This window comes from Ipomoea nil, unplaced genomic scaffold (genome assembly GCF_001879475.1).
Source record: "Ipomoea nil cultivar Tokyo-kokei standard unplaced genomic scaffold, Asagao_1.1 scaffold3256, whole genome shotgun sequence".
Taxonomy (NCBI): domain Eukaryota; kingdom Viridiplantae; phylum Streptophyta; class Magnoliopsida; order Solanales; family Convolvulaceae; genus Ipomoea; species Ipomoea nil.
This window is the reverse complement of record NW_017619684.1, coordinates 457,027-468,346: the sequence shown is the minus strand read 5'-3', so window position 1 is coordinate 468,346 and position 11,320 is coordinate 457,027. Positions and strand designations below refer to the sequence as shown.

Genomic DNA, 11,320 nt, shown 5'->3' with positions numbered 1-11,320 from the left:
GATTTGCACAACTATTTATAGAAGACCTCTTTTAAGGCTTATTAAATTGTATAGCTTAGATGTTCTCTCTTGTGTGCAGGGGGTATGAAAAAGGCGTTGATAGCTCTATGCTATATAATTTAGTTGGTTGGGTTTGGTTTATTTTTATATTAGTTAGTGGCCGACGATGTTTTAGGTGTATCAACAATTCTGGAATTGTCTATTAATTCCAATTTTAAATTTGAATTTAATCTTAGTTAGTGGCTCCTGTTTTAGGTGTTACAAAGATTGAAATAATATCAGTTTTAAAGGCCAAATTGAATGATATTCATTCCTAAATCCATATACAAGAAGAGGTGGAGGCAGCAGAATTTTTGCACAACTGAATATTTTATTGTTTCAGCTCCAAAACACTCTGCTTCAACTCCTTTCTTTAGCCTATTGTGTTCTAAACATTGCTCTTGATCACCGGGTTCATTGTTTGGGTGCTCAAACATTGAATCGTAGCACGTTTTATCCGGGGAAACCTAGCCTACGACGCTCCTAGCATTTGTTGGAGGTAGCAAATAAGGTTTTAAGGAAAGAGTGATTCGCTTGACTCGTGCTAACAACCTACACCAAACACAAGCTATATCTCTTCACCCTTTCCTTCACGTTTCTTCCATAAAATAATAATCTTTTCGTAGGATTATTATTTGGATTTTACCTATGCATGAACATCTCCAATATAATATTGCATTGATATACTTTGAAATTCTTATTTAAAACACTATAAATAAATATTGAATTTATTTATTTAAATCGGTAATTTAAAGTATATAAATGCAAGATAATATAAGAGAGATTGATTATATTGTCACTAAAATAAATGGTTGCAACTTTGTAATAACGCTAGTCTAAATACTTAGTCTAAAAATGATAGTCAAAATAAATACTACTTTTGGTTTAAATTTCTCTAATTCTTCTTAATTCTCTTTTGGGTAGCATTGTCATTGTCGTCATCTTCAGTACATGTCCTCTTTTATATTATTATTATTGGTAGTGTGTCATGTGCAATTGAGTAATTGGTGGTAGCATAGATGGATTCATCGTGCAATGAGATTATGGTGTAGGAAGCTTAAGATTTGCCTTGTTGTGTAGATGATGGAATCTTAGTTGTACTATTAACTCTTTATCATACAATCACCTTTTGATATTTGGTAGTGGTAGTTTTTCCCCTACATGTTTCATGCGCTGTGAGATGTGTGTCGTAGATAATCATGTGAAAGTATTGAAAAAAATATTAATAGTTATTATATTTGTATAAAATACTTGGTAAATAAATATATAGAGCAAAAGACATTTTTGGTCCTAGACTTATAGTGACACGGACAATTTTAATCATTTTTAAAAAAATCAGACAATTTATAGACACACTTATTGTGACGAGGACAATTTTAGTCCTTCGTCTATTATTTTGTTAGTTGACCGTCTAAATGAGGGCCTTTTGTGTCAATTCAGCTTATTATTTTGGTTATGGTTACCGGTGTCCCAGGTCCGCAACGCAGCCGACGGTTCAACGATCCGATACGCAATGTAGAACCCAACCTCGTATGGTACGTCCACAGCAACATCGCCGGATTCGTCTCTAGCCCCTCGCTGGTAATCCATCCGGCGGTTCAACGATCAGGAGACGAGGATGGATCAGGGAGGTATCTCGGTCGTTCACCACTGATTAGAGTCATAATCGGAGGTCAACTGTGGTTTTCGAGAATCTAGGCGATCCTTCGTCAATGGCGACTCTGCCGGCGATTGGGAGACTGCATGGACGATCGGAGGGCTTGGATGGTGCTGGGGAGGCATCGAGGTTGTCCGCAAATGATCGGATTGTGGATCGGAGAGCTTCTACGCTGGCTGATAGTTCGATCGCACCTTCGTCAATGGAGGATTTGCTGGCGTCCCTACCCTTGCATGGTCGATCAGATGGTTTGGATGAGGTTGGGGATTTGCGGAGACCTCTCGTCTCTTGTCGGATTGAAGATCGGGAACCTCTGGGTTCCTCGAATTTTAGCGCACAGCCGGCCACCGTCTCACGGTCGAAGGAGATTGGCAGTGCAGGGGGTGGCGGCGGAGACTGCTGGGGATGATGGTGGTGTGAGCAGATGATTAGAAATGCAAAAAAAAAAAAGTTAAAAAAATGACAGTCACCATCGATTGCATTTGAAATTCATTCTAGAACTTCCAAAGTCTTCTTCTTCTGCTGCCATCATCGCCCAACATACTCGCCTGCTTCACTGTTTATAGCTTGGCGACAGCGTCTGTCCTCACCGTCTACGACTTCGCGATGCGTAGATGGTTGTGGCTCTTCGACTACCAAGCACCGGTGGCCTCTAGCATCTCCAGATCTGAAGAAAAAAAGGGATGATGGTGGCAGTTCCTGATGTTGGTGGTGGCGCCGAGGGGAGGAGAGAAGATTCGACAGCTTTGTGAGAGCTTGATTACCAGATCTATGTCGTCGAAACCATTTCTTCACGATCTGAAAAGCAAACAACGAAGGAGTCGTGTGACCAAGCTGACAAATTGTTGTCGTCGTCAAACGGCCATCTGGTAATGTTGAAAAGACACAATTACCCCCACTCAAACGGGGCATCTAACGGGAATGTTGACGGAACCAAAATTGTCCTTGCGTCACAATAAGAGTGTACATAAATTGTTTGATTTTTTTTTAAAAATGACTAAAATTGTCCATGCCACTATAAGTTTAGGACCAAAAATGTTTTTTACTCTAAATATATATAACATATTTTGTATTATAACTTTGATATTTAATTACAAGATAATATAAAAAGAAAACAATGGACAATGTAGTGAATATAATAAATTAATAAATTTGAAGGTAATTAATCTTTGAATTGTAGAAAATAAAGATAATATAACTAATGAAATTATATCTCTTTTAAGTTTTTTATAATGAATAATTTTTTAAAATAAAGGCATTATAGACATCTTATTCTAAATTAATTAAATGCATATGTATTATTTTTTGTTATAGCTACTAATTTATTTAATTTAATAAGAGTAATAAAGTGGCATACATACTTTTGATCAACAATAATAAAATAATTGTTTTTTTTTTAAGTTATTGATTTATAATCTTTGATTCTTAACTTTGAATGTTATGTATTTAGTTGGACTAATTATTTGACCAAAATTTATGTTAACTTTTATATTATATATATTTTTAATACATTTTAACATATTCGTAATATATGTTTAAAAATTATGTCAACTCTAATTGGGATGGAGTTCGAACCTAAGACCTTTCTTATATAAATTAATGAGTAAGTTAAAAATAATAAATAGTTAACAGAATATTCTGTTACTAAAGTTTATACTAACGGAATTTAAGTTTTTTTGAAAATCTTAAATTCCGTTATACTAACGGAATTTAAGTTATTTAAGGGAAAATAATAATATAATAGAGGGTAAATAAGGAAAATCATTAAAAAAAATACTAAAATCAAAATAATATGAACCATTCATTTTAAGAAACAATACTACCGACATTTTTTTGTTTTGGTTAAGGGTCTAACATTATTGGCTCTTATTAGAATTGTAGATATTGTATGAAATTATTGTGTAATTAAAATGATACTTTAGTATTGTTATAATAAAATTATTGTGCATGAAAAATGAGACTAAAAATATATAGAAATATTTGTCAAATGAAACTGAAGTGTAATTAAAATGATACGATCCCGACATCGTTTTTCTTTATGGTACGTGATGCTATAGCCTACATGGACCATGACCCACAGTAAAATTTGCCTCATTTTTCAGGTCAAAATACCTATGAAGTCAATGTACTATAGTGTTTTGTTCAATTTAGTCCTTGTATTATTATTCTGTTCAATTTAGTTTTTCTACTTTAAAAGCCGTGAAACTAATGACAATAATTAACAGTGTAAATATTACCGTTAACTTAGCTTACGTGCCGTTGATATCATTGATACCACATCATGATATATATTCCAACTCATATATTATTTAATAAATATTTAAAATTAATTATTTTTACCACTAATATATTACATTGATATGTCTAAAATAAATAATTGCAAGCATATTGACATCAAGTGTCCAAATCTCATTAGGAACATGGTTTTAATTATTTATTTTGGACATACTAATTTAATATACGGTGATAAAAGTAATTAATTTTAATATTTATAAAATAACAATATACCAATAAGAATATAAATATCATGATGTAACAATGATGTCAGCACCACATAACTTAAGTTAATGATAATATTAACGTCGTAACTATTGTCCTCAATTGTAGAACTTTTTTAAAGTACAATGACAAAATTAAATTAAATAAAGGTATAAAGACTAAATTGAACAAAACACCATAGTACAAGGACCTCGTAGGTACTTTGACCCCTTTTACGTAATGAATTATTGAGTCATTGTAATTTATTACTCCATGCAGGATACGGAGGTTCTTGGGCTAAGATACAAATTTGAATTTTAAACTTATAAATAATCAATGAATATATAACTTATAACATTATTATAAATTACATAAATGATACAAATTAATTAAAAAATTATGGCATTTATTATTAAAATAGCGAGACTTTGATAGCACAAATAATGTATGAATTGTGGTTGCTATAAATTATAGAATAATTGTCAAATAAATTATTAAATCATAAAAGTCAATGTCAAACGCTATCACATATGAAAAATTGCTACTAAAGATATCAATTTTTGTACATAGTTAGTTGTACGTTGTTGCATCGCGAATCAATAATCTATATAGTCTTAAAATATTGATTGTAAATGACTCAGATAGCCAGGGACGGAGGCAGAGGGGGGGGGGGGGGCAGGGGGGCAGCTGCACCCCCTCACCCCACCCCACCCCACCCCATATATAATATTTGTATATATATATATATATATATATATATATATATATATATATATATATATATATATGTATATATATTATAAGTGTTAATATGTAAATATTAACAATTAAGGAGTTAGAGTAGTTGGTAAAGCATGTGTTTGTTAATAGGAAAGGTTTTGGGTTCAAATCTTTGGGTTAACATATTTTTGAGTTCTTCCCCTATGGCCACTTTTTTAATATGCGTAATTTATAATGTGTTTTCTATTCAAATTATTTTAGCAAATTAATTATGTTTCATATTATGTTATGAATATTTTTATAAAGGTTTTGATGTGTTTTATGTTTCGCACATATCCAACAATATTTACAACTATATTTTTTAAGTAATGATTATATAAAAAAAATCTTAGGTAATTTATTTATTTTTTTTAAAATTATCTCTTTTGTTTTAATGTTTCGCTTTTACTGGAAAAAATTTCTGAATCCGTACTACTTTTTGCCCCCCCCCCCCCCCCCCTCAATCAAATTTCTGGCTCCGTCCTACAGATAGCCATTTACTTGTCAAATTTTGTTTATCCATCTCTAGATTTTAATTTTAATATAATTTAAAATTTTTAGTACATAAGATTTTATACACTGCATCGCACGAGTATCATACTAGTTATGTAATTAAATCGAAAGATGTATTACTAGTAAATTGAAAGATCTATAACTCAAAATTTAATACGGAGTAAGTAATAAGCGAAATATTCATTCTAGACTGCTCTAGGCCGGGAGGATTTACTGAACATGAACCACAAAGACTAGACCGTACCCTTGCTCATTGCGCACAAGGAACCCCCCTCACTTTGAGAGATTCCTCCCACACTACTACTGGTGAGACTTGATCCCTAGTTATTCTTCCAAACTTTCACCTGTATAACCAGTTGAGCAGCCCATGCGGGTATAAGTAAAATATTCATAAATGTACCGTTTGCATTTGTGAAATGGCCAGGGCAAACGTCAATCATATTTAGTAAGAAATATTTTTTGTCTATACAAATAAAAATAAATTCCATTTTTGTTCAGACGCATAAAATATTTCCATTTCTGCATTATTTGTTCCCACCAAAAAAAAAAAAAAAAAAAAATCTATATAAGATGCAAAGCTGTAAGCTGTTAATGGAGTGTGGAGAACCAATGTAAAACCGCCAACCCGAACCCGAGCTACGACCGGAATTCGAACCCTAATCCCCAACCCCCAATCGGCCTCCCGCCGTCCTCATGGCTTTGCCGGCAGAATGAGCGGCAACGCTGCCTCTGCTACTGCCAACAAGAGCAGGAAGTTTCTCGAGCGCAATCGCCGGGCCTTCACTGCTAGGATGTTGGCCGGCCTCCGCCAGTACAGCAATTTCAACCTCCAGCCCCGTGCTGAAATGAATAAAGTCACCGCTGCCCTCGCCCGCGAGGCCGGTTTTACCGTCGAGCCCGATGGCACCACTTATGGATCGGCAGCTTCTTCTAACGTGGTCAGTAGTTCTATTTACTACTACTGCTCCTTATATTTCTGGATTTCTGAATTTGATAGGTTTCTTTATTTATTTATTTATTTGATTTATCATTGGGTTTAGGAAAGAAGAAGATTTTGTATCAAACAAAACATAATTATGAATGCTTTAGTTATTTTTGTGTAGGATTGGAAATGTCTCATACTACTGTATGTCTAGAATTGATAAAAATTCGATCAGGTCATTGACTTGATAATTATAAGTTTGACTCTCGAAGCCGCCATGTCTTCCCGCTGTTATGTCCAAAAGTGTATTATCCTGCATGCATAGTGTACGTGTGCGTTGGTTCTAGCCCCATAGTAGAGTTGCCCATACTCATCGCGTCCTCCACCTGTGCTTCCAATGTCTTGCTTTTCTTCCTCTTCGTATTTCGATCAAGGAGGTCTTGATCCTCCGAGTTTCTGCTCTCCCGAACCGAGCCCATTAATGCTTCTCGCAGTAGTTTATTGGAATCACTATAATTAAAATGATACTTTAATATTGCTATAATGAAATTATTGTGGGTGAAAAAGGAAACTAAAAAATATAGCAATATTTGTCAAATAAAACTGAAGTGTAATTAAAATGATACGTCGTCGTTTTGCTTTATGGTCCATGTCTCAATGATGCTACATGGACCATGGTCCACAGTAAAATTTGCGTCCTTCAGTTGTTATACTATGGACAATGGTCCACCTTACAAGGTGGGTCCTGGTCCTAAAGTGTGTAGTTATAGTATTGGAATTATGAACTTCTAGGATATAAATTGTGTTTTTAAGTTATCAAATTTGTAAATACAATTCATGGTCATTATTAATTGTGATTTTTTAAAAGGTAAATTGTGTATTTTTGAACTTGGGTCCACAGAATAATTTGTCGCTTGGATGTGGGGGGGCAATTTATATCCTACACCACGGCGTACATTGCACTATGCGCCCAGATGCAAAACGACGTCGTTTTATTTATTTTTTTTTTTTTGAAATTTCCCGCCCCAGTGAATGGCAGTAGGCTTTTCTTTAAAAAAAAACCGCTGTTCAAGAATGTACATAATGTTATACTTGAATACACATAATGTTATACATGAATACACATAATGTTATAACAAAATATACATACTCTTTTTAAAAGATAATACACATAATCTAACATAATACATAATAAACATAAACTTTTAACATAATACACATCAACTCTTAACATAATACACACAAATTTTCTGATTCGGATGTACATAATTGTATAAAAACAATGTACATAATTATATAAAAAATACACATAATTGTATGAACCAATACACATAACGTTGTGAACGAATACACATAACGTTGTGAACGAATACACATAATCTCAGCAACTTCCTACCGCGCCTCCCAACACGACCCCAAAACGACGTCGTTTTGGGAGGCGCGCGGCGCACAGTGCTATGTGCGCCGTGGTGTAGGATATAACGATTGATGTGGGGGTTCTTGGGCTGAGAGAATTCACATTTTGTTAAACAAATTTGGGATTTAAACTTATAAATAATCAATGGTTATATGACTTTTGACATTATTATAAATTACGTAAATGATACAAATTAATTTAAAAATTATGGCATTTATTATTATTACTAGAATTTTCTATGCACGATGTGCAAAAATATATGCCTAATATTTATATTTTTAAAAATAACTAACAAATCTTTATTAATTAAAATCTATATGAAATCAAATTTATTTATTATATTAATCCAATATATAATTTCTACAAATATTATTATCATTAAAGAATATAAGAAAATATATGGTGAATGTATGTGTATGGTAAGAATAATGGAAAAGATAACGAAAGTTATAATGGTAGCAATATTTTTGTTCAAAAAATTATATACTTACAACTCTAAAAACACAACATACAAAATAATTAGTAGTACTAAAAACATTAATATAAATTAGAAATATAATTTTGTTTAAGGTTTATTATGTTTTTAGATTAGATTTAGATAGAACAAATAAAATAGTGGTTGCTATAAATTGTGGAATAATTGTCAAATAAATCATTAAATTTTCTGTCCTAATGCAATTAAATTGAAATATTTAAGACTCAAAATTTAATAATATTTGCTTTGATTCTTGAAATTATCCAGGCATTCATGATCTAAAGGAATGAATGCAAGATTATTTTTTATTCACTATGTTCACCTTTCTTTTTCAGTCAATGCTAATATTAACAAGTTTCTTTCTAGCAGAGTGGCATAATTAACAATTTCTGCCAATTAGTGGATCCTGGTGGTGTTAAACAGGAGTTACAGCTATTGAAATCTTTAAACATAGATGTTGTCGTTGTAAATTGTTGGTGGGGGATTGTTGAAGGAAAGGAAGACCAGAAATATAAGTGGTCTGGATACAGAGAATTGTTCGATATCATCCGAGATAAGGGATTGAAATTGCAGGTATGAAATTTATGTTCTGGTACATTCACGCATTTTACTGCTTCTGGTATATCAGCTCATCGTTGGTTCTAATAAATGAGTGAACATTTTTTTTGTTTGTAAGCATTGGACTTTCTCCTTAGACATACATTCCAGAAATTTAGCTCAACTATTTCATCATTTCTAGTTTTGCCAACTTTGTCCCTCTGCCCTGTGGGTTGTCGACCCAAAAATGGAGAAATGATATGCAGAAATTGGCATTTCTCCACTTGGAAGATTTTTTTCTCTAATGATTGTTTATTAATGAACCTTTAATTGAGAAAAAGTATTATTGTGAAGGAAATTTAGAATTGAAAATTTGGGGTGTTACAAATTGTTATCTGAGCAATTCGAACCTTTGGGAGCCTAGGTCATGGAAACATGGATACAAGAAGTAGAAGAACCTAGATTATGAATTTTGAGGAGCTGGAAAAAGGTATTGTATAATTGTTTATGCTAATTTTTGTCTACACCCTATTTTGTTGTAAGTTATTTGTACAAGTGAACATGGATAAAAGGATTCAAGTTGAAAACGAGTTTAGTCTATCAAGAATAGGCATATTGGAAATTTGAATTGATATTTGGGGAAATATGGTTGTATAATTATTTACACTTATTGTATTAAGTTAGTTTTGGATGGTTCGATTGGAAGTTGTATTTTAGCCTTAGCGTTTGGGTATAAGAGAAATACCTGAGTGTGGCGCTAAAACCCAGTTTCTTTTTGGTTAGTAAATGCTTCCGCTATATTATTAATGTACTTTTAATTGAGAAAAAGTATTATTGTGAAGGAAATTTTGAATTGAAAAATTGGGGTGCTACAAGTGGATTGTTTATTAACTATCTTCTTTTCTTCTGAAGGTTGTAATTGCGTTTAATGCTTATGGTGGAAATGATTTCAAAGTGGATATACCTCTCCCTCAGTGGGTTTTGAAGATTGGAAAAGACATCCCAGAAATATTCTTCACTGGTCGTGTAGGAAGATGGAATACTGAATGTCTTTCTTGGGGAATAGATAAGGAGTGTATTTTAGAACATAGAACTGGTCGAGAGGTATCAAAATTTTCATATTCATTTTTGTTTGTTAATTTATTGGGTGATGAGGGAAACTCACAGTCACTACCTGAGAGTGTGCACTGTGTAAACCCTGATCCTAGGTAAATTTTCTTATTCTTGAAAAGAAGGAAGAGTGTTATGAGTGCTCTTTCTTCTTGGTCCCAGGAAGGGCATTCTATTACATTATCCTTCTTCAGGGTTGATTTATAAGTTTGGTGCTTTATGCACCTCATGCATATCCCCTTTTCAATTCATACATCTATTTTATTTTTATGTAAGGAGTATCTAACTATTCTAGAAAGCAAATAGTATTATTCTGCATAATTTTCCTGTTAACTTTGAAATTGGTTGCATTAATCCTCATTTGTAATCCAATTTTTGCAGGGTTGTTATGAATTCATGAGAAGCTTTCGAGCTGAGTTTAATGATTTGTTCACCAAGGGTCTCATTTCTGCTGTGGAAATTGGACTTGGAGCTTTTGGGGAGTCGAAGTACCCTTCTTTTTCTGAAAGAAATGGATGGAGATTTCCTGGTATTGGTTAATTTTAGGTATATATTCGCTCATTACACCAAGGTCTATGAATTCATTTCTATTAATCCTTTTATAGCATCTTGGTATTGGTGAGTTTCAGGTATCTATTCGCTCATTACACCAAGGTCTATGAATTCATTTCTATTAATCCTTATATAGTATCTTCTTACTAATTGTAATTTTGCTATCCACATCAAACATATATTCATTCATTCTATGTGTTTCCAATGCCATGCTTCTCCCTGCTGCCTTGGTGAAATTAGTAATCGACTTCCTTCCCCCTCTTGCAGTGTCATGATAAGTTTCTTCTGTGAAGTCTTAAAGTTGCTGCAAAGAAACGAGGGCAACCTTCCTGGGAAATGGGGCCTGATAATGTTGGTTGTTATAATTCTAGGCCACATGAGACTAGATTTTTCCGTGAACAAGGGAGTAGCTATAGCTGTTCATAACGCCCCCCGGGATTATGGTAGAGAAACGTTTATGAGACTCGTCGAGACATCAAAGTCAAGAAATGATCCCGAATGAACCACTTTACATTCTTTGTACTCGAACGGCCATGGCAGCGGATTCAAACGGCAGATAACATCTCAGAATTAGAATACTTTGTTAAATGCATGCATGGCTATGCATAGTACCATTTTTGAGTTCTTCCCTCATATATTTTCTTTACAAAGCATATCTGTACTATATTATAGGATTCTCATCATTGTCAAGGCATCAAAATGCATCATGAATCTTAATTCTGGAATCCGAAATATATCATATGATTGTTTTGAGCTAGTCTTTGTTTATTTATTCATAATTAGTTTTTGTTTTATTATTATGAAGTTGAGTCGTGCAGTTGTCGTGCGGTATAGCTGTGGTTCTCTTAAATGAGAGGCCAT

General features: G+C 33.3%; 1 protein-coding gene across 1 annotated transcript; it reads left to right on the top strand.

Annotated features, from left to right (window-relative positions):
• Window positions 1-6,156: 6,156 nt before the first annotated feature.
• Window positions 6,157-10,859, top strand: LOC109169182 (beta-amylase 8-like). The gene is made up of 5 exons (XM_019318045.1): window positions 6,157-6,384; window positions 8,630-8,833; window positions 9,710-9,901; window positions 10,289-10,442; window positions 10,727-10,859. The coding sequence occupies exons 1-5, from the start codon at window positions 6,157-6,159 to the stop codon at window positions 10,732-10,734; spliced, it is 786 nt and encodes a 261-aa protein (XP_019173590.1). The 3' UTR covers window positions 10,735-10,859.
• The last annotated feature ends 461 nt before the right edge of the window (window positions 10,860-11,320 follow it).

Coding starts and splice junctions, on each gene's coding strand:
- LOC109169182 (XM_019318045.1), top strand. CDS start 6,157: ATGAGCGGCAACGCTGCCTCTGCTACTGCCAACAAGAGCAGGAAGTTT. Junction 6,385..8,629: donor CGGCAGCTTCTTCTAACGTG/GTCAGTAGTTCT, acceptor TCTTTCTAGCAG/AGTGGCATAATTAACAATTT. Junction 9,902..10,288: donor AACATAGAACTGGTCGAGAG/GTATCAAAATTT, acceptor CAATTTTTGCAG/GGTTGTTATGAATTCATGAG.